At 38.5% G+C, this 16,582-nt stretch overlaps 5 protein-coding genes across 7 annotated transcripts; 2 read left to right on the top strand and 3 right to left on the bottom strand.

Moving 5' to 3' along the window:
- Positions 1-14: 14 nt before the first annotated feature.
- On the bottom strand, positions 15-3,052 carry LOC145899744 (uncharacterized). Its single transcript, XM_082988649.1, has 6 exons — positions 2,800-3,052; positions 2,203-2,425; positions 1,980-2,101; positions 1,621-1,790; positions 1,027-1,253; positions 15-336 (listed from the first exon to the last, which is right to left on the bottom strand). The coding sequence occupies exons 1-6, from the start codon at positions 2,915-2,917 to the stop codon at positions 159-161; spliced, it is 1,038 nt and encodes a 345-aa protein (XP_082844775.1). The 5' UTR covers positions 2,918-3,052; the 3' UTR covers positions 15-158.
- Positions 3,053-3,463: 411 nt separating this feature from the next.
- On the bottom strand, positions 3,464-8,802 carry LOC145899743 (plasma kallikrein-like). Its single transcript, XM_082988648.1, has 13 exons — positions 8,664-8,802; positions 8,388-8,443; positions 8,172-8,276; positions 7,797-7,913; positions 7,302-7,460; positions 6,869-6,996; positions 5,953-6,038; positions 5,545-5,647; positions 5,094-5,262; positions 4,645-4,803; positions 4,284-4,460; positions 3,904-4,041; positions 3,464-3,817 (listed from the first exon to the last, which is right to left on the bottom strand). The coding sequence occupies exons 1-13, from the start codon at positions 8,672-8,674 to the stop codon at positions 3,690-3,692; spliced, it is 1,536 nt and encodes a 511-aa protein (XP_082844774.1). The 5' UTR covers positions 8,675-8,802; the 3' UTR covers positions 3,464-3,689.
- A 255-nt stretch (positions 8,803-9,057) lies between these two features.
- Positions 9,058-11,781, bottom strand: LOC145899746 (S-adenosylmethionine sensor upstream of mTORC1-like). Of its 3 annotated transcripts, none has more exons than XM_082988650.1 (7): positions 11,655-11,781; positions 11,451-11,581; positions 11,178-11,344; positions 10,831-10,945; positions 10,642-10,755; positions 10,331-10,512; positions 9,058-9,833 (listed from the first exon to the last, which is right to left on the bottom strand). In XM_082988650.1, the coding sequence occupies exons 1-7, from the start codon at positions 11,722-11,724 to the stop codon at positions 9,605-9,607; spliced, it is 1,008 nt and encodes a 335-aa protein (XP_082844776.1). In that variant the 5' UTR covers positions 11,725-11,781; the 3' UTR covers positions 9,058-9,604. The 3 variants fall into 3 exon arrangements, with proteins under 3 accessions (XP_082844776.1, XP_082844778.1, XP_082844777.1); XM_082988652.1 differs by having other exon boundaries at positions 10,831-10,933; XM_082988651.1 differs by having other exon boundaries at positions 11,178-11,335.
- A 391-nt stretch (positions 11,782-12,172) lies between these two features.
- LOC145897119 (ATP-binding cassette sub-family F member 1-like) lies at positions 12,173-14,359 on the top strand. Its single transcript, XM_082985297.1, has one exon. The coding sequence runs from the start codon at positions 12,276-12,278 to the stop codon at positions 14,352-14,354; it is 2,079 nt and encodes a 692-aa protein (XP_082841423.1). The 5' UTR covers positions 12,173-12,275; the 3' UTR covers positions 14,355-14,359.
- Positions 14,360-14,752: 393 nt separating this feature from the next.
- LOC145897120 (tRNA (guanine-N(7)-)-methyltransferase-like) lies at positions 14,753-16,579 on the top strand. The gene is made up of 3 exons (XM_082985298.1): positions 14,753-14,985; positions 15,095-15,211; positions 15,716-16,579. Exons 1-3 carry the CDS (start codon positions 14,806-14,808, stop codon positions 16,181-16,183), a joined length of 765 nt encoding a protein of 254 aa, XP_082841424.1. The 5' UTR covers positions 14,753-14,805; the 3' UTR covers positions 16,184-16,579.
- Positions 16,580-16,582: the final 3 nt, after the last annotated feature.

Genomic DNA, 16,582 nt, shown 5'->3' with positions numbered 1-16,582 from the left:
AACAAGCTGGCCAATCCTGCAAATTTTGTGTTTATTTATTCAAGCACAACGCTATATGTATATTAAAAACACTCAAGGGCGACAAAATCAACACGTGGAGATGTTATGGTAAAAAAAACCGACTTCTACTATTTGCCAGCGTTTAGCCACGACTGGTTTCATAGACAGCAGTCATCAATGTACAAATTCTCCACGCTGGTGGCCGCATATGGAGCTGGAGAAACACAGAAGGTCCTTGCCGCGTCCGCAATCACATCCGAAGACGCATTGTGGAAGTTTTGCAGGTTGCAGTCGCAGAAAATCGGGTTGCCAGCCAAGTATACAGAGCAACCAGACCTGTAAAGACACTAAACTATAACTCAAAGGTTGTTTGCCTGCTTTTGCAAAAGCAAAAAAATTAAAAATTTCTGGCAATTTTCATTTCAATTACTTCGTTGTAATCGCTCGAAAATGTTGTAAAGTATATTAAACTAATACGCAGTTGGCTGGAACCGCGTTATTCAGCACTCATATCTTTTTAAAGTAACCCTGCCACAAAGTGACACGCCCAACCCAGAAATGCGTGTGGACGCTCGAACCGCAACTTGTGTAGGTTAAAACATTGCCGTAATAGCCTACTACGAAATACACCGGATTAGATCTGTTTTCAGGAAATGTGGCGGGGGTCTAGCGTTAATAATAACCACAGCAATGTAATATACCCAAAGTGCACGTTTGCAAACTGAGTATTATATGTTGTGTTGTAGGGCAGCTCTCAACAAGTGAAACTCCTATAATATATCAAATGCAATAAACTTTGGTGCAAAACAGTTCAAGTGGATAACTTCATGAACGCAAATTGTGTGCTGTTGAGCACCATTTTTAAGCAAAAGAAAATTTACTTGCCCGCTTGGTAAATGATTGTAAAACTGAATAGATTTAAAATTGCAAACTAAAGCCCACACCGACAAAAAACCTAACACTTTGCCTGCTATAGGCAAAATGTCACGGCTTCGTGATGCAAACAAAAACCTAAAGGTAACTTACGATCTTTCTGTCAGCGAACCAAACATTTCGGTGGTAATGAATTGCAGCTGGTTGTTTTCCAATCTTATCTGAAGATGGCCCGGGTGTTTGGAGCCGAACAGACGGAAGCTGTGCTGGTTTGTTTCTTCAATTAGGTTGTTTTTAAGATTTAAGTAAAAAGCTTTGATGAGACCGGTAAAAGTATGATCAGGAATTGTGGTGAGAAGGTTGCTCGCCAGTTCCATAACCTTCAAAGCGTCACATTCGTTTCAATGAAAAGGAAAATATAACAAAGTTCAAGCAGCTTTTATGATTCTAACAATCTTTATGAAACTTTTAAGATGGTATAAATTATAAAAATATTGACAGGTTAGCTAATAGTCCATGTAAGTGAAAGTGGACAAAGAGGTGTTTATGGTTAAACTAATCTATTTAAATATAATAATGCCTAATTATGCAACAGAAAAGCAAAATCACGTGCAATAAAATAATGTTAAACTGCAGTATGAACACTTTTTTAATGTGACAGTCATTTTTATCATTCTCAGGGCCACAGTAAATGACCCACGGGCCCTTTTTGACCCGGGGCCGCAGTTTGTCTGTCATAGAACATACCTCCAATCGTTTCAAGTAGCGAAAGGCCCGTGGATGAATGAAAGAAATTTTATTGTTGTTGAGTTTGAGGACACGCAACCTCTTCATTTTGCGAAAACTTCCAGCAAGTAATTCGGTGATGTAATTCTTGTTCAAATTGAGTTTCTCCAGCTTTACTGGGAAACTAACATCTAAAAACAACCATTGATCAACATACAACACTAATGTGTTTATCACCATTAGAATGTCACAAACAAATTCGCGTTCTGTGCAGAATTAGACATCAATGCCAACCATAGTTGGCCAAAGTGCAGATTATAGTCGAAAAAAATTTGAACGTAGGCTATCTGGATCACATAAGGAAAAATATCTGAACTAACCTCTTATGTTGCTAATCCGATTGTTTTCCAAATACAGGTCTTTCATTAATTCGAGATGCGTCAAATTTGTCAGTGGTAGAGATGAAATGATATTGTTTTGGAGACTGAGTTTCAATAGCCGTCTGATGAAACGAAATACAAAACTTAAGTGTGTAAACACGCTTTTAGCAAAGCGCAAGAAGCGTAACAATCATTGTTCGTTTATTACCCAACAATGGCTTACCTAACACGTGCGGTTATAAAAAGCTTCGCTAGTCCATTGTCATCTACTAGCAGATCAGTGAGTCTTGTGAAGTTTGAAAAGGATGCAAAATCGAGGTATTTAAAACCGTTTTTACTGAGTAGCAGTCCTGTCACATTTTTGGGGATTCCACCGGGTAAAGTTGTTATGTTTTGTTGATAGCAATTTACTGCCACCCCTCGACATTTTAGATTTCCTCTTTTTCCTGTGTTGTTGAGAAGCACAATTAAAACAGCGATTAACTACCGAGAAATGCTGTCATATAATTAGTCACAAAGACACTAAATGGTTCATATCCTAAAGTTTTTAATGCGAAGAGTACATTTCACATGATCTTTGCATTTTAAAAAACTTTCACAAGCGAAAAGAAGTTTGCGAAAAAAATTAACACATAAATGTAATAGGCTTCGAGACATTTCAGTAACTTTACTTTGGCACTTTTGTATTTACTGATAACTGATATGTTTTTTGAAAACAAGTTTGCTCAAAACTCTTAGCCTATCTGACAGCGTATGCACTTTGAAAAGTTTATGTTTCCTTGCACATAAGAAACAAATTATTTGAAATAACAAAACTCACTGCGGCACAGGCTCTCCACGCATGCGCATTGAGAAGGACAGGCACTGATTTTACTTGGCTGAGCCTTGATCGCAGCAATCAACACCAATAGGGCAATATAACAAGTAATCGACTTCATCGTAATGCTTGTTGTCGGCACAACCACGCGAGTAAAGTTTCTAACTGTTTGTAATGCTGCAATGCACCTGGTTTCCTTTCTATGGATAAGAATGTCTGCGCTACCGTTCCAGAACGCTGCACCAGCACTGGGCTCGAAGCGACGGATTTGTAAATGAAGTCTGTGCTTTCATGCCAACACAGTACGCTTGCTATTGCTTTTTTCTTGAGCATTTTTTTAAAACTCAAATGGAAGGTAATGCCCAGACGCTTGAGTTTGCGCAACGTTAAAAACATCACTATAAAGTAGTTTCTGACCTTCCTACAAATTTCCAAGGGAATTTACGAACTAAGGTAAACGGTAGGTATTTGTTGAGACATAAAAGCTGCTACCATCACGCGCTCAAGCGTTTGTCGCATACTATTCTGAAGGCAAAGCATGCAAATTTTCAGCACATTATTCTTGAGGAATTTGACTGCCTGAATGAATAAAGCTGGTATACAGGCTGCAACGTGGATAAAATCAAAACTGTATGTTTCAAAACAAGAATGTTGCTTCATTCACAAGCTGAAGCGTTTATGTTTTTATGCCAACGAAACATGAATTGTTAAGACAGAAATAGAAAACAATTATCTGGAACTGATAGAAGTAATGGAAAATGGCACTGTACTACTCTTCACGCCAGCGAGTAACCAACCGTGTTTGAAGGGAAAACAAAATAAGACACAAAAAGCGCTGCAAAAGAGCCACAAAAATTGCAACACAAGTTCATTTTGGGTGCGCTGTAAAACCGTCAACAATAGTCACAAGTCTTCCTGCAGTTTTCTCTCATGAAATCCATCACGGACGGGTTTCGGCATTTACTCGAATATGTGTGGCACAATCCGGTCATTCCAGGTTTGTCAGAACAACTTTTGATTTCTGAAAACGTCAAACACGTTTTTGATTTTCACAAGAAAGACACGCGCGGTTATGAAGGCAAAAAAACAAGCGCGTCTTGCTTATACCTCCGTTTCGGAATTTGCAACAGGACAGAGGGCAGTTCACTTCCATATAATGAGGAAACTCAGAACAGTTGTCCAACTTTGACGTGCAGTCTTCGTCAATGTCATTCAGGCCCCGACACGGGTTATAAATTTTTTTACCTGCAACGCAAAAAATATATTTTGCAACATTGAGAATCCCCAAAAAGTTAGAAGAAAGTCTCCAAAAGGAAGCTTTGTATATTATATATTTTATTTAAAAAAAACTCTTTCCTACTATCTATTCGCACTCCTCTTTAGTGTACAAGGGATGCCAGTGTAAGCAACCGTTAAGTAAAACAATGGATACAACCCAATCCATCGTTAACTTCAGTTGGTTATGAAACATAATACTACCAACTTACACAAACCGCCCGAGTCGGAACCGAGCTGTTGCCGAATCCACGATTCGTAGTTGATTAGATTGGTGTAGACCCCGTAGTAACCGGCAAGCGCACAACCTTTACCGAAAGAAACAATTCCAGAGAGATACCACTCGCACGAGTCAGCACGTTGACATACAAGCGGTCCACCAGAATCACCTGAAGCCAAATATCATGGGATTATATACCAGTATACAAAAGGCCTGTTTTACAGAGGTTCCGCTCAGGAATAAGACAGCAGGGTTTAAACCTAGCTCGTATCAAAAATACAAACTACTACAATTTAAGTTTAAATACATTACACGTTTACGCGAGAGTTATACGGCAGAGAAAATATGCTGACCGCTGCATGCGTCCTTTTTCCCTTCTTCGTAACCAGCACAGATCATTGTATCCGGGTCTATGTGGTGTATACCGGTGAAAGCATTACTGCAAACTTGGGGATCTACTATCGGCACATCGACCTCCATCAGTGTATCAGAAGCGGAAAATCCGCTATTTTCTGCCAATTGACACCTCATGTAAATAATCAGTTGATGCCAAATTAATATGACAAGAAAACAAGCAAAAAATTGAGTTGTCTGCAAATGTATGTAGGCCTAATATATCTTAACATTGGTGAATATTTTTTCAATAAGTTTTTAAAAGCTAAAGAAATAATAGGATTGTGACGCTCACACTTAATAATAAGGAAAAGTGTACAAGAACGAAAAAGTAAATAAATTGTTTGTTTTAAACATTGATATTTTCTATTGAACAATACACAGTTGCGCATAAAGCAACACCACATACCTGTCAAACCAAAACCCGTTACCCAACAACGCAGCCCTGGTGGAGGTGTTTCCCCGCACGGAAGACATACAGGATTGATGATGTCACTGGATTGGACAGGCTGATTGAGCATTACGAGGGCGATGTCATTTGCAAAGGTCGCTGCTGTATAATTGGCGTGGGAGATCAACTAAAGAGCAAAAAATGTTTAAACTTCTAAAATTTTCTTGGTTACTGGATGCTAATAGGCGACAATAATATTTCTGTTGAAAAATTAAGATCAGACACTGGTGGTGATCGTCCTTTACTCCTACTGGAGTCTCGGGAAAATAATACATATTTCTTAGTTATAATTGAATTTTGGCTTCAAAACTAACCCATCGATATGCAATAAAACTACTTTTGTTGTTGATTATGTTTAATATATGGAGATATCGTATATCAAAAGAGAACAAAAGAAATGAAAGCTTACCCTCTGAATAGTCCGTTGTTCCCGTCTCCTGAGGTCAAGCGATGTGAGGACTGCATTGCGAACTTGTCCAAGATAAACAAACATTGCCTCGTACTTTGCTGAACTGGGAATGTACACAAAACGTAAACATGTACCATTCACGATTTTAAGCTTTTTTGCATTTTTTTTTTAATTTAACTTAGTCAGGCATAAAAATACGTCCAAGGTTACATGACCCAAAGATAAAGCGTACAAAGCAAATCGTCAATGTCAAACGTATGTCAAAAGTACAAAAACGTATAATATAATTAAATAATATAAATAATGTAATTCGAATGCAATTATTCTTCAGCAATAATTGCTTTTGTTTAAATAAAACCTCAATTTTTCAGCAATATAGAGTAATGATTTCAGTTGGCTGGAACTTACCTGAAGCAATGGGCAGCTGACACAATCCAACGATCGGTGATCAACGTTCCTCCACAGTGCGGGTTACCTCGGTAGACAAATTGAGCCTAAATCACAAAGCGTGTATTTTACGTGTTTTTCTGCAATGTGTGCAAATGCCAACATATACGCCTTCCAGTGCATCTAAACCTTTTCTGCCCATTCTTACGTTTACTGCATGTCACCTTTTTTGCGGTGATGTCAAAAGTTGCCAAAAGCAATTGATGCCAGCCACAAAACGACGACAATGTTAAATGTGCTGTAAAGTCCCGAAAATTTTACTCACATTCAGATAAAACCACTCATCAGTTTAGGGAACTTTAAATGTAAACAACGTACACTTTTCTGCAGGTACCTTCACCAAAAACAACGCGCAAAACGCTTTACAAGTTGGGGTACATAGTATGTATATACTAGTGGTGTTCCCAGTTTCAAATTATCCGGCCCAGCCGGATCCGGATAGTTATCAATCACATCCGGCCGGATAATTTGGATCCGGCAGTTTGTTAACACCGATTCGTGTATTTCATCGGTATGGCAAAAATGTTTGATTTCCAAACAGAATGCTATGTTAAGGTTAGCTTATCATGAGTGGAACAAATAAACGTGGGCATATATTAATACGGTATAACACTTCACGAAAAACCTTAATAACAAACAACAGAAAATTCGGAAGTCGACGAGTATCACAGACTGCGTTTCAAAAACCAGTAATTTGCAAAATTTTCGTCCGTGTTTAGGACAAAAATGCTTTCCCAACTATCCGGTAAAATTAAGTGTATTATCCAGCCAGGTCCGGGTATTGAAAATTGGTCAATATCCGGCCGGGTCCGGGTACCCAGATCCGGCGCAAGACATAACTAGTATATACTATATAGTAGGTATATACACTACATACCATCCAAGGCCATGCAGACAAGGCGGCATTGGTGCCTCCGTGTACTCTTGTTACAGTGGGAGTGGCCATATTCTCGTTGCGTGTTTCAAGGTAACGATCTCTTATGCTCTTCGTTGTACCGCATGGTTCTATTGTGAAGATTAAAGTGCGTCAGGTAAACAACAAACAAAGCCACAAAGAAAAAAAAGGATGTTTTATGATATAATATTGTGTAGTTAGTGCTGCTTTCTTGTGAAAGCATTGCCCGTTTTCTAGTTGGTTATCATGCGGAAAAGTTGACCACCAAATTAACTACAGTTTGCGCGTGCCGTTAACGATCGTATGCTTATAGCAAGCCAGACATTTAAATGCGGACTTTCGATTGTGGTGATTAAACCTCGTTTGTATGTGAAATTATTAAGTAGATGTAAGGATACGTATTTAATTTCTCTACCGTTGGTCGCTCGGCAGCAACTTCCACTTTTGTATTTATTCATTTCTCCCGGTTTCTTGCATTTGTAACCCTGGCACGAGAAGGAGCCAACATTGTTGACGCAGTAAGCTGGGAGTCCGAGAAAACATGGATCCGGACCTTCCGCACACTCGTCGATATCTTTGAGGACAATGAAATAACGATGATCACATATTTTGTTGAAAGTTTAGTCTCAAGATGTTTACATTTTTTTAGAATAAAATACTGGCCCATACTGTTGTTAGCATTGTCGTGTTTCACTCGAAAAACGTTTCGGCAAAATGACGCGCTTGATGTAGCTCCATCATTACATGGAGCTGACCTGAATGACGTCATGTAGACGTCATTAAGATTTTTATTTTTATACACATCAGTAAACATTTATCTACGCTCATCAGAAATAGTCCGACATTCGGGAGTTTTTGAAAAAAAACATGGAATTATTTATATTCCACTTGTGAAGCCTACTTAGCTTACCAGTGCACGACGTTCCGTCTGGCTGCAGCCGAAACCCTGTGTTGCAACTGCAGTTTACCGCAGCTCCGTCCCACGAGCAGATTTGCTGACAACCACCGTTGTTTTGGACGCACAAATCTGAAACCCATTTGATGTCAGTGTAAACTTGTTTGGGGCGCTTGGACGATTCGTGTCTTTAGGGGAAAATTGTTTCTTTTGTCTTTTTCTTTAACTATAGACCCATCGCATACATAAATCGTTCCTGCTTGTATAAATACAGGATCAAATTCAGAAATATCGTTCATGAACATTTCGGCATGCCGCTTAATGGAAAACTATTCACAAACAGGGAAAAAAAGGAATTGGCTGTTGTTTCATGCAACAAAGTGGTCTTACTGGTTGCGCACACACTGCACGTTTTCGGGCAGGCTTCCTTGACAGCGGTCGACGAACACAGGGAAAGATATTTCGAACACAATGGAGTAGTGTCGTCGCACGAGCCTTCAAAAAAGACATAACTATCGTCAAGATGCTTGCTTTACCTAATAAGAACCCGCAGAAACAGTTGGTTTTGGAGAGGGCTTAGCTCTTGTAAAACACGATTAAACTTACCACTTGTATGAGTAATTCTTGTGGCGAGGGCAAAAGCGTACAGGGCATATGCAATTCTGTGAGGCAAATAAGCTGTTGAAAGTTTTTGTTTTCGTATAGTTAAAACGTGAATAATAACACGAAGGTGACTCACAGTTTAACGCTTTGACGCGTGATGAAGATTACCATAACAAACAAGCAAACGCGTTGAGGGGAAATGCAAATAGCACCAGCAACTTAACCCATAAAAATACTGGCCTAAATTACCGCAGTAACTTTAATCATATAATAACTTACCTTGTCTTCATACTTCCGTTACTGTTTGATCAGATGCTCCAGCAAGCTTCCAAGCACTTTCTGTAGTTTTAAACTGAGTGGCCCATCACCGACACCTTTATAACACATGATGCATACGAAGTTACGCATTTATAATTAACATTCAAATTACTTAGTGTGTCACTCTGCGCCGGGCCATAGATGACAAATCTGCCCTGCAACTTGTCATCTGATCTTTTGCGCCTAACCTTACCTCACCACTCTGCCATTGCGTTCCTGTCACTGCCACTTTCAAAACAATAGACGGTGCCATTGACTCACTCTTGTAATGGCCGCCTCGTTCCTGGCTAAGTGTGAAGTTACCAGAAAAAGTCCCAATATGAATTGCTCGATCGACTCGGTTTACTGTAAACACAAAATCTAGTACCTGATTGGAAGAGTTGTCTGTTTCCAAGTCAAAAAACACCATTTGGCTCTATGCCTTGCGACTGCGACAGCGCTGGGAAAATTATACGACAATCTACTTAACATGACCGTAACAATGCGACACAAGATTTCCACTGCAGCCCGAGGCCAGAACACAACGCGGTTTGACCATAAAAGATATTGGTCGAATGTCGAGGGTTGTTTTTAGCACGTGCGTCATTCGGGCAGTGGAACAGTTGCCTCTACCGCTTGTTTCACGTTTATTTGGTCGTAAATCACAGTTTACCGATTACGCAAAATTTGCTAAAACGTGAATGTTCAAAAGCTAAAATCGCATAAAATAAAAAAAATATTCAACCTTTGTTAAATTGGTAATCATTCATAATTTCAATACTATTGCAAAACCACCAGACCCAACCCAACAAGAGAACAAAAGTCAATTTCGATCGACGAATGTCGACAATGCAACACATTTTCAAAGTGAAAATCCTGTTCAAAGTCGTAACTGTGCAGTTGAACGAAAATTTAATGTAAAGCTATTCCTGTGTGTCGTCATTTTCTTTGACTACGTGAAAGTCTTGAGGGATATTAAGCAGCTTTTTAACGTCTTCAACGTTAGCCTTGTACTTCCGTTTATCCCAGATGAAATCACAAGGAACCTTTCTAAAGACCATTAAATGCAAGTGGGTGTCTTTTGAGTAGATAACTCGTTGAAATCCAATGCTTTCGATCGAGTCTTTCCAGCTTTTCATCAAGGCCGCATGTCTGCGCAACCGAAACAATCAAAAGTGACAGGAAGTTTATTTAAATCCCTTATTATATTTATAAACAGAACGTTCATTCACTTTGCAACATTCAAACTAAACACTATGCAATAATGGAAATAATACGTCCGAAATCAAATTGATGTTCTGTACGATAAAAAAATGTTGACAGAAAGAATTTGCTTGAAATTTGTTCAGTGCTAACTTTTGTTTTTTCGATACACGGCAACTACCTCATGTACTGCTTCACCACATTCTTGATAATTGCGCAAATACATCGAGAGAATAGTGAAGACCACATTACGCACCAATTGGAACCACCAAAATTAAAAGAGTGCAGATCTATTTGGAATACCGTTAAGTGAACCACACCAAGTACACTAATCTTAAGGTGTTCTACAGATAGTGCGGAAACCTTCTGCAGCATTCTTTCAAAAAACGTCAGTGCAAAACAGATGTTCGTAAATGCTACGTAAACAATGCAAGAGCTAATATTACCTGTTCTGGTGGCAAGAATCGGGTGTGACGATCAACAGCAATCCGTTTGTGACCAGGAGTCGATGCGCTTTCTCGCACATATCCCAACGTTTATGCGGACACGGTATATAAGTGAGAAGCAACGAAAACACAACGGCATGGTAAAAACAATATGGTAATGTGGTGATGGTAGAGAAGCAGTTCTGGGAAAATACATTAACCAAATACATGATGTTTTATACATAATTTTTGACAAACCAGGCAAAACAGGGCTGCAAAACATAATTTTGGGAGATGTAAAGGGCAGTAAAAATCACTATTGATAAACTTACTGAATACTGCAAACGTTTGGTGGGAGGTGCTTCTTCTGAAACAGTATCCCTGTCCAGACAAGTAGCCAAAGTTTCCCCGATAGCAACTTTCAGGAAATCACATTTATAAACATTCTTTGAAAAAAAGCCATATTTTACATTAACATTGTGTTATGAATCAATACTTCACAAATAAAACCATTTAATTACATCATGGGCAGGAAAAAGATCAATGGGGGTAGCATCAAACTCATCAGCTCCTTTAAATGGATTGTAACATGAACCAACATCCAGTAATCTTATTTTACTCTTTCTGTTAAAATTCCTACAATGAGAAAGTTTTACTCAAGCACATAATCCAGATGGCCATACAGAAATTGGGCAACTTTGTACTGTAAAACTTGATTACACATATTTCATGTGCCATGAATTTACACGAAAATTACAATAAATTGCAACCCACAATTTCTTTGTGTTTTGTTAAGTTGATTCTTTATCTGCATTAATGTTTTAGTGGATAATAATGATACGGATGCACATAACCAGTACCAATTTACCTATCCATGTCCTTGTTGATAGCAGTTTCAAAAGATAAATATGGAGTTGGGCCACAATGAAAATGAAACTCTTCTTTTGTGTAATGCTCTTTTCTTCGGGTATCTTTTTTCAAATGTTTGCTTAGACCTCCTTTTTGGTAATAGTTTAGACAAACCTCCTTGCACCACTAAACAATGCTTAGTATTATGAAAAACGCATACATACCATAGCATTTTTTTTACGAAACTAGCAGGTACTGAAACTAACAAAATAATTAAGGAAAAATTTGCTACTTTTGTTCTGTCTGTTCCATCACAGTCAACATCCCACACTTTAGTAGCCAGAGTTTCCATTGCTTCAGAGTACTCCTGAAGCATTTTCACATCTTTGCAATGATTCTCCCATATTTCTTCAAAATTATTTCCTGGAGCAATACACTTGTAACATTTTTTACATACAAAGCAAAAACCAAAGTAAGTTATTCCTAAAGTTATTACCATTTGCCAATTGTTTCCTCAGCTTCTCGTGTGTGTGTCTAATTTTCACAACTGTCTGCTTTTGATCCATTAAAGAAATGTGAAATAGTTCTTGTTTTTGTGTTTTGTATATTTATATTTCCCCACGAATACAACGAAATCGAAATCTGGGTATTCCCCATTAAAAATTACCCATTTGAAATTAGATTCTCTGGTTGTTTGACTCTTTTCAGGAATCATAAAATCTCTCCTTCTAATAATATTTTTGTTTCGTTATATATAGATTTTGCTGATGTGAAAGTTTGTACATATTGATCTTAATTTGACAAAATGTGTGCTCACTAGTGCTCGGGATTAAACTTGCATGCTGATATGTCACGTGGTAAAGTTTTTTTTTGGAAGACAATGCAATAATCCAGATCAGAGAGATGTTGAAAAAAAATCATTAATTCGTAAGGTTGTTAATTTTTTTTTGTTAAAACTTTTGGGTGAGTAAGGTAATAACGACGCACTAATTTAGCAAAGTTTCATTTAGCCCAAATCTGATAAACTTGACTGGTTAAATCTTTCCGTATTTAAATTTTATATAAAATTACTGAACCTATAAACTTTTGCTTGGTATATATAGCTATAAACAACATAATGCCTAAGAAATCAAAGAAGAGTTCAAAGAAGGCATTTTTTGAGGAACTTGCTGATGCAGAAAACAATCAAGAAGTTGAAACAAGTGAAACTAAGCATGATGAAAAAAAGATCACTAAAAAGATGAGGAATGTTGTGATAGAAGATTCAGCAACTGTTGAAAACAAACCTCCTGCCCGACATAAACCTGCAAACACCGATGACATAGACAGAGGAGAATTGCAGGATTTCTCCCATGAAGATGGACCTGCTACAGAAGAAATTGAAATAGATGAAGAACTTATGAAGGGAATGACCCGTAAAGAAAAAAAGAAGTATTTAAAAGAAATTCAGTACAAAAAACAATTGGCGGAAATGGAGACACAGCGGGCTAACGATGAACTTAGCAATTTTACTGTTTCTGTGTCCAGTACCAAAATGGAAGGTTTAGAAAATTCTATGGACATAAAGCTAGAAAACTTTTCAATTGCAGCCAAAGGAAAAGATCTGTTTAAAAATGCAAGCCTCACAATTGTGGCTGGAAGGAGGTATGGTCTTGTTGGCCCCAATGGTAAAGGAAAAACTACACTTTTAAGACATCTTGCTGCAAGGAAACTGGCGATACCTGCACATATTGACATTTTGTACTGTGAACAAGAAGTCATTGCCGACTCCACCCCAGCAATTGAGTCTGTCCTAAATGCTGATACTGAGCGCTTGAGACTGCTGAAACTGGAGAAACAACTAGTGGCTAGACAAGAGAAAGGAGATCTAGCAGTCCAGGATGAATTGAAGAAGCTATATGAAGATATGGATGCTCATGGTGTCGCATCTGCAGAACCCAGAGCCAGAAGAATTCTTGCTGGTCTTGGATTTACTAAGTCCATGCAAAGTAGAGCAACAGAGGACTTCTCAGGAGGCTGGAGAATGAGGGTGTCCTTGGCTCGTGCACTATTTCTTGAGCCTACTTTGCTATTGCTTGACGAACCCACCAACCATTTGGACTTGAATGCAGTCATCTGGCTCGACAACTACTTGCAAAACTGGAAGAAAACACTTTTGATTGTGTCTCACGACCAGTCTTTTTTAGACAATGTTTGTTCTGACATTATCCATCTGGACCAAATGAAGCTTCATTTATATAGGGGAAACTATGGCCAGTTCAAGAAGATGTACGTGCAGAGAGTCAAAGAACAATGGAAGGAATATGAAAAGCAAGAAAAGCGCTTGAGGGAAATGAAAGCCCATGGTGCCTCCAAAAAAGTTGCTGAAAAAAAGACCAAGGAGGCTTTGACAAGAAAGCAGCAAAAAGGTATGAGGGGAGGAGCTGCTGTGATGGAAGAAAGTGGTGAGACCACGACCGAGTTAATAGCCAAACCAAAGGAGTATATAGTAAAGTTTAGCTTTCCTGATCCACCATCATTGAGCCCTCCTATTTTGGGTCTTCACAATGTTGACTTTGGTTATGCCAACCAACCCATGCTGTTCAAAAACCTTGAGTTTGGTTTGGATCTTGACTCGAGGATAGCTGTTGTTGGTCCCAATGGTGTCGGCAAGTCCACATTATTAAAACTGTTATGTGGTGAACTTAACCCAACCATGGGTGAAATGCGACGAAACCATCGCTTGAGAATCGCCTACTACAGTCAGCATTCAGCAGACCAGCTGGACGTTGATAAATCTGCAACCGAATATCTCCGGGACAAGTTCAACTTGGGTTACCAGGATGCACGGAAGCGCTTGGGTTCAGTAGGTCTTGTCAGCTACGCACATGAAATTCCTATTAGAGATTTAAGTGGAGGTCAGAAAGCTAGGGTTGCCTTGGCTGAACTTATTTCTTCTGCACCAGACATACTTATCCTTGATGAACCCACAAATAATTTGGATCTGGAATCAATTGACGCTCTTGGAGATGCAATAAACTCATACAAAGGTGGTGTTTTAATTGTTTCCCACGATGCCAGGTTAATCACTGAAACCGAATGCAACTTGTGGGTCGTTGAGCATCAATCTCTTAACCAAATTGAAGGTGATTTTGATGATTACAAACAAGAGATTTTGGATTCTTTGGGTGAAGAGGTTGTGAAAGGCGTAAACTAATTTCTTCCTTTCTTGTTTTTTGTTGGAAATACTGATAGAAATTCAAAGTTCTATAGTATGTTATTGCCAAAAATGCCGGTGTTGGCCTCGTGTGTGTATGTGTATATATATTTGTGTGTGCACATTAGGAAATATTTTATTGTTTGTAATGCTAATAATTTTCTTAAAAAGACATGCAAAATATGAACTTCTATTGGAACATTTTTAAATTATGTCAGCATTAAGCACATTATGTGTTTGCTGTCATATGAAGCCATTTTCTTGTGCATATTCCAACTTTTTCATGGGAGCATAAGTTTATTGAAATTTTGATTTTCATTTTGTTGTAAGAGACTGTCTAGGTAAATATTGTGTTTATTCTGTGCTTATGTGGTGAAAAGTATTGTGGATGTTTTTCCATACAGAGTTAGCAGTTTACAAATGTAGGACATAACAGGTTAATTTCTTTACAATGGCGGCTGCTACAGATATTGCAACAGGGCTACCAAGAAAAAAGTATTTTAGACAAAGGGCTCATTCCAACCCATTGGGGGACCACTGTGTTGACTATCCAGTATGTCCAGATGAAATGGACTGGTCAGTCTACTACCCACGACATTTCTCTAGTAGTGAAGATGTTGATCGAAGTCAGGTAAGGCATATGAGTATGAAGCTGTGTAGTGTACTGGGTAACTGGGTTTTTAATAACCTATGTACAGTAAATAGTATATCTTTTTGAGTTGAAAGATCATGTTTTGCAGTGTGACAAAAGGGAAGTTGAAGTTGTTGATATTGGATGTGGATATGGAGGTTTGTTAATATCACTCTCACCATTGCTGCCAAACATGTTAATACTGGGAATGGAGATTCGAGTAAAGGTGTGGATTATAAAGTTTCCTGCAGCTGTGTCTGGCAGAGTTTCCATGGCCACCTGTATATTCCATATAAGTGTAGCATTAATGAAACAAGCGTAATGACATGAAAAAATTACTGATGATCAACATCTTACAAATGGTTGATTATGATAGTGCTTGCATTTTTGCTAAAGTTTTGTTTGATAACATTTAACCTAGCTAAAATGCGTTGTAGCCGCCAACTTTTCATAGGTATGGTGTTTGGCATAATAAACTTAAATATTAAAAAAGTATAAAAAACACCCTTTGTTTTATCATTTTTTGCATTCAATCTAATTTAAAAACTTACAAGCTTCATATTGACCTTTTTTTTAACAATCAGTCCATCCAAAACAATGCATCAGTAATTACTAAAGTAATAGACCTGTGACTGTCACGGTGTATTAAAGAGATTCATTATTCTAAATCAACTCAGTCTGTCATCTGAAAGCATCAAATAAACCTTAATTACAAAAAGTACTTTCTCAGGTTTCAGAGTACGTGCAAGAGCGAATCAGGGTGCTGCGATCGACGGCCGACGTGACAGGCGCTTACCAAAACGTGGCGTGTATTCGCACCAACGCCATGAAGTACCTTCCCAACTTCTTCCGTAAAGGCCAACTCCGCAAGGCATTCATCCTTTTTCCCGATCCGCACTTTAAAAAGCAGAAGCACAAATGGAGAATTGTAAGTCGCACGCTGTTGGCTGAGTACGCCTACGTGCTTCGTCCTGGAGGACTGGTTTACACAATCACAGACGTGGAAGAGGTTCATACTTGGATAGTGAAACACTTCAGCGAACATCCTCTGTTCGAACGGGTTGCGGACGCTGACCTTGTGGGCGATCCGTGTTACAAGGCGATCTTCGTCACCACCGAGGAAGGGCAGAAAGTTACACGGAATAAGGGAGACAAGTTTCCAGCTGTTTTTAGACGTATCGAATGCACGGAGACGTAACCCGAACTGTTGTATTTTAGGTTAATTTACAACTAAGCGTGATGTGTATGCTAGTAACACCTTGGGTTTTAGGAGTTAACTGCGGTTTTGTGGGTATTTGTATTGAATAACAATGTATTGAAAAGAGCGGCTCACATCACATAACATCACCAGGTATATGACAAGCAATTTGTCAAAACCGTTGAGCAATGCCCTGATGTTTCTTTAACTCATCAATGGTTTTATCGCGCGGATGTTGTTGTCAGCGTCTTGTTTTACCATCTAGACGTCTTTTTGAAATTACCCCCGTGCTTTTCACAGTGATCAGAGAATAAATTAAGCAACATTTTTACAAATTGTTGCATTTCTCCGAGAAACATCAATAAAATACTGTATGCATTTTAACGCTTTTTTTAAACA

Source organism: Ascidia mentula, chromosome 4 (assembly GCF_947561715.1).
Source record: "Ascidia mentula chromosome 4, kaAscMent1.1, whole genome shotgun sequence".
Classification (NCBI taxonomy): Eukaryota; Metazoa; Chordata; class Ascidiacea; order Phlebobranchia; family Ascidiidae; genus Ascidia; species Ascidia mentula.
This window is presented reverse-complemented; position numbering and strand designations above follow the sequence as displayed.

Bases quoted from the DNA above. Each gene is read 5' to 3' on its own strand.
- LOC145899744 (XM_082988649.1), bottom strand. From the start codon at position 2,917: ATGAAGTCGATTACTTGTTATATTGCCCTATTGGTGTTGATTGCTGCG. The intron at 2,426-2,799 runs GTGAGTTTTGTT...TCAACAACACAG, and splicing joins CGTGGAGAGCCTGTGCCGCA to GAAAAAGAGGAAATCTAAAA. The intron at 1,791-1,979 runs GTTAGTTCAGAT...GGTTGTTTTTAG, and splicing joins TCGGATTAGCAACATAAGAG to ATGTTAGTTTCCCAGTAAAG.
- LOC145899743 (XM_082988648.1), bottom strand. The intron at 4,461-4,644 runs GTCAGCATATTT...ATTTGGCTTCAG, and splicing joins GAAAAAGGACGCATGCAGCG to GTGATTCTGGTGGACCGCTT. The intron at 4,042-4,283 runs GTAAGTTGGTAG...TTTGCGTTGCAG, and splicing joins TTCCGACTCGGGCGGTTTGT to GTAAAAAAATTTATAACCCG.
- LOC145899746 (XM_082988650.1), bottom strand. From the start codon at position 11,724: ATGGATCAAAAGCAGACAGTTGTGAAAATTAGACACACACACGAGAAG. The intron at 10,756-10,830 runs GTAATTAAATGG...TTTTTTTCAAAG, and splicing joins ATCTTTTTCCTGCCCATGAT to AATGTTTATAAATGTGATTT. The intron at 10,513-10,641 runs GTAAGTTTATCA...GTATTTTCCCAG, and splicing joins CCAAACGTTTGCAGTATTCA to AACTGCTTCTCTACCATCAC.
- LOC145897119 (XM_082985297.1), top strand. From the start codon at position 12,276: ATGCCTAAGAAATCAAAGAAGAGTTCAAAGAAGGCATTTTTTGAGGAA.
- LOC145897120 (XM_082985298.1), top strand. From the start codon at position 14,806: ATGGCGGCTGCTACAGATATTGCAACAGGGCTACCAAGAAAAAAGTAT. The intron at 14,986-15,094 runs GTAAGGCATATG...CATGTTTTGCAG, and splicing joins AAGATGTTGATCGAAGTCAG to TGTGACAAAAGGGAAGTTGA. The intron at 15,212-15,715 runs GTGTGGATTATA...GTACTTTCTCAG, and splicing joins GAATGGAGATTCGAGTAAAG to GTTTCAGAGTACGTGCAAGA.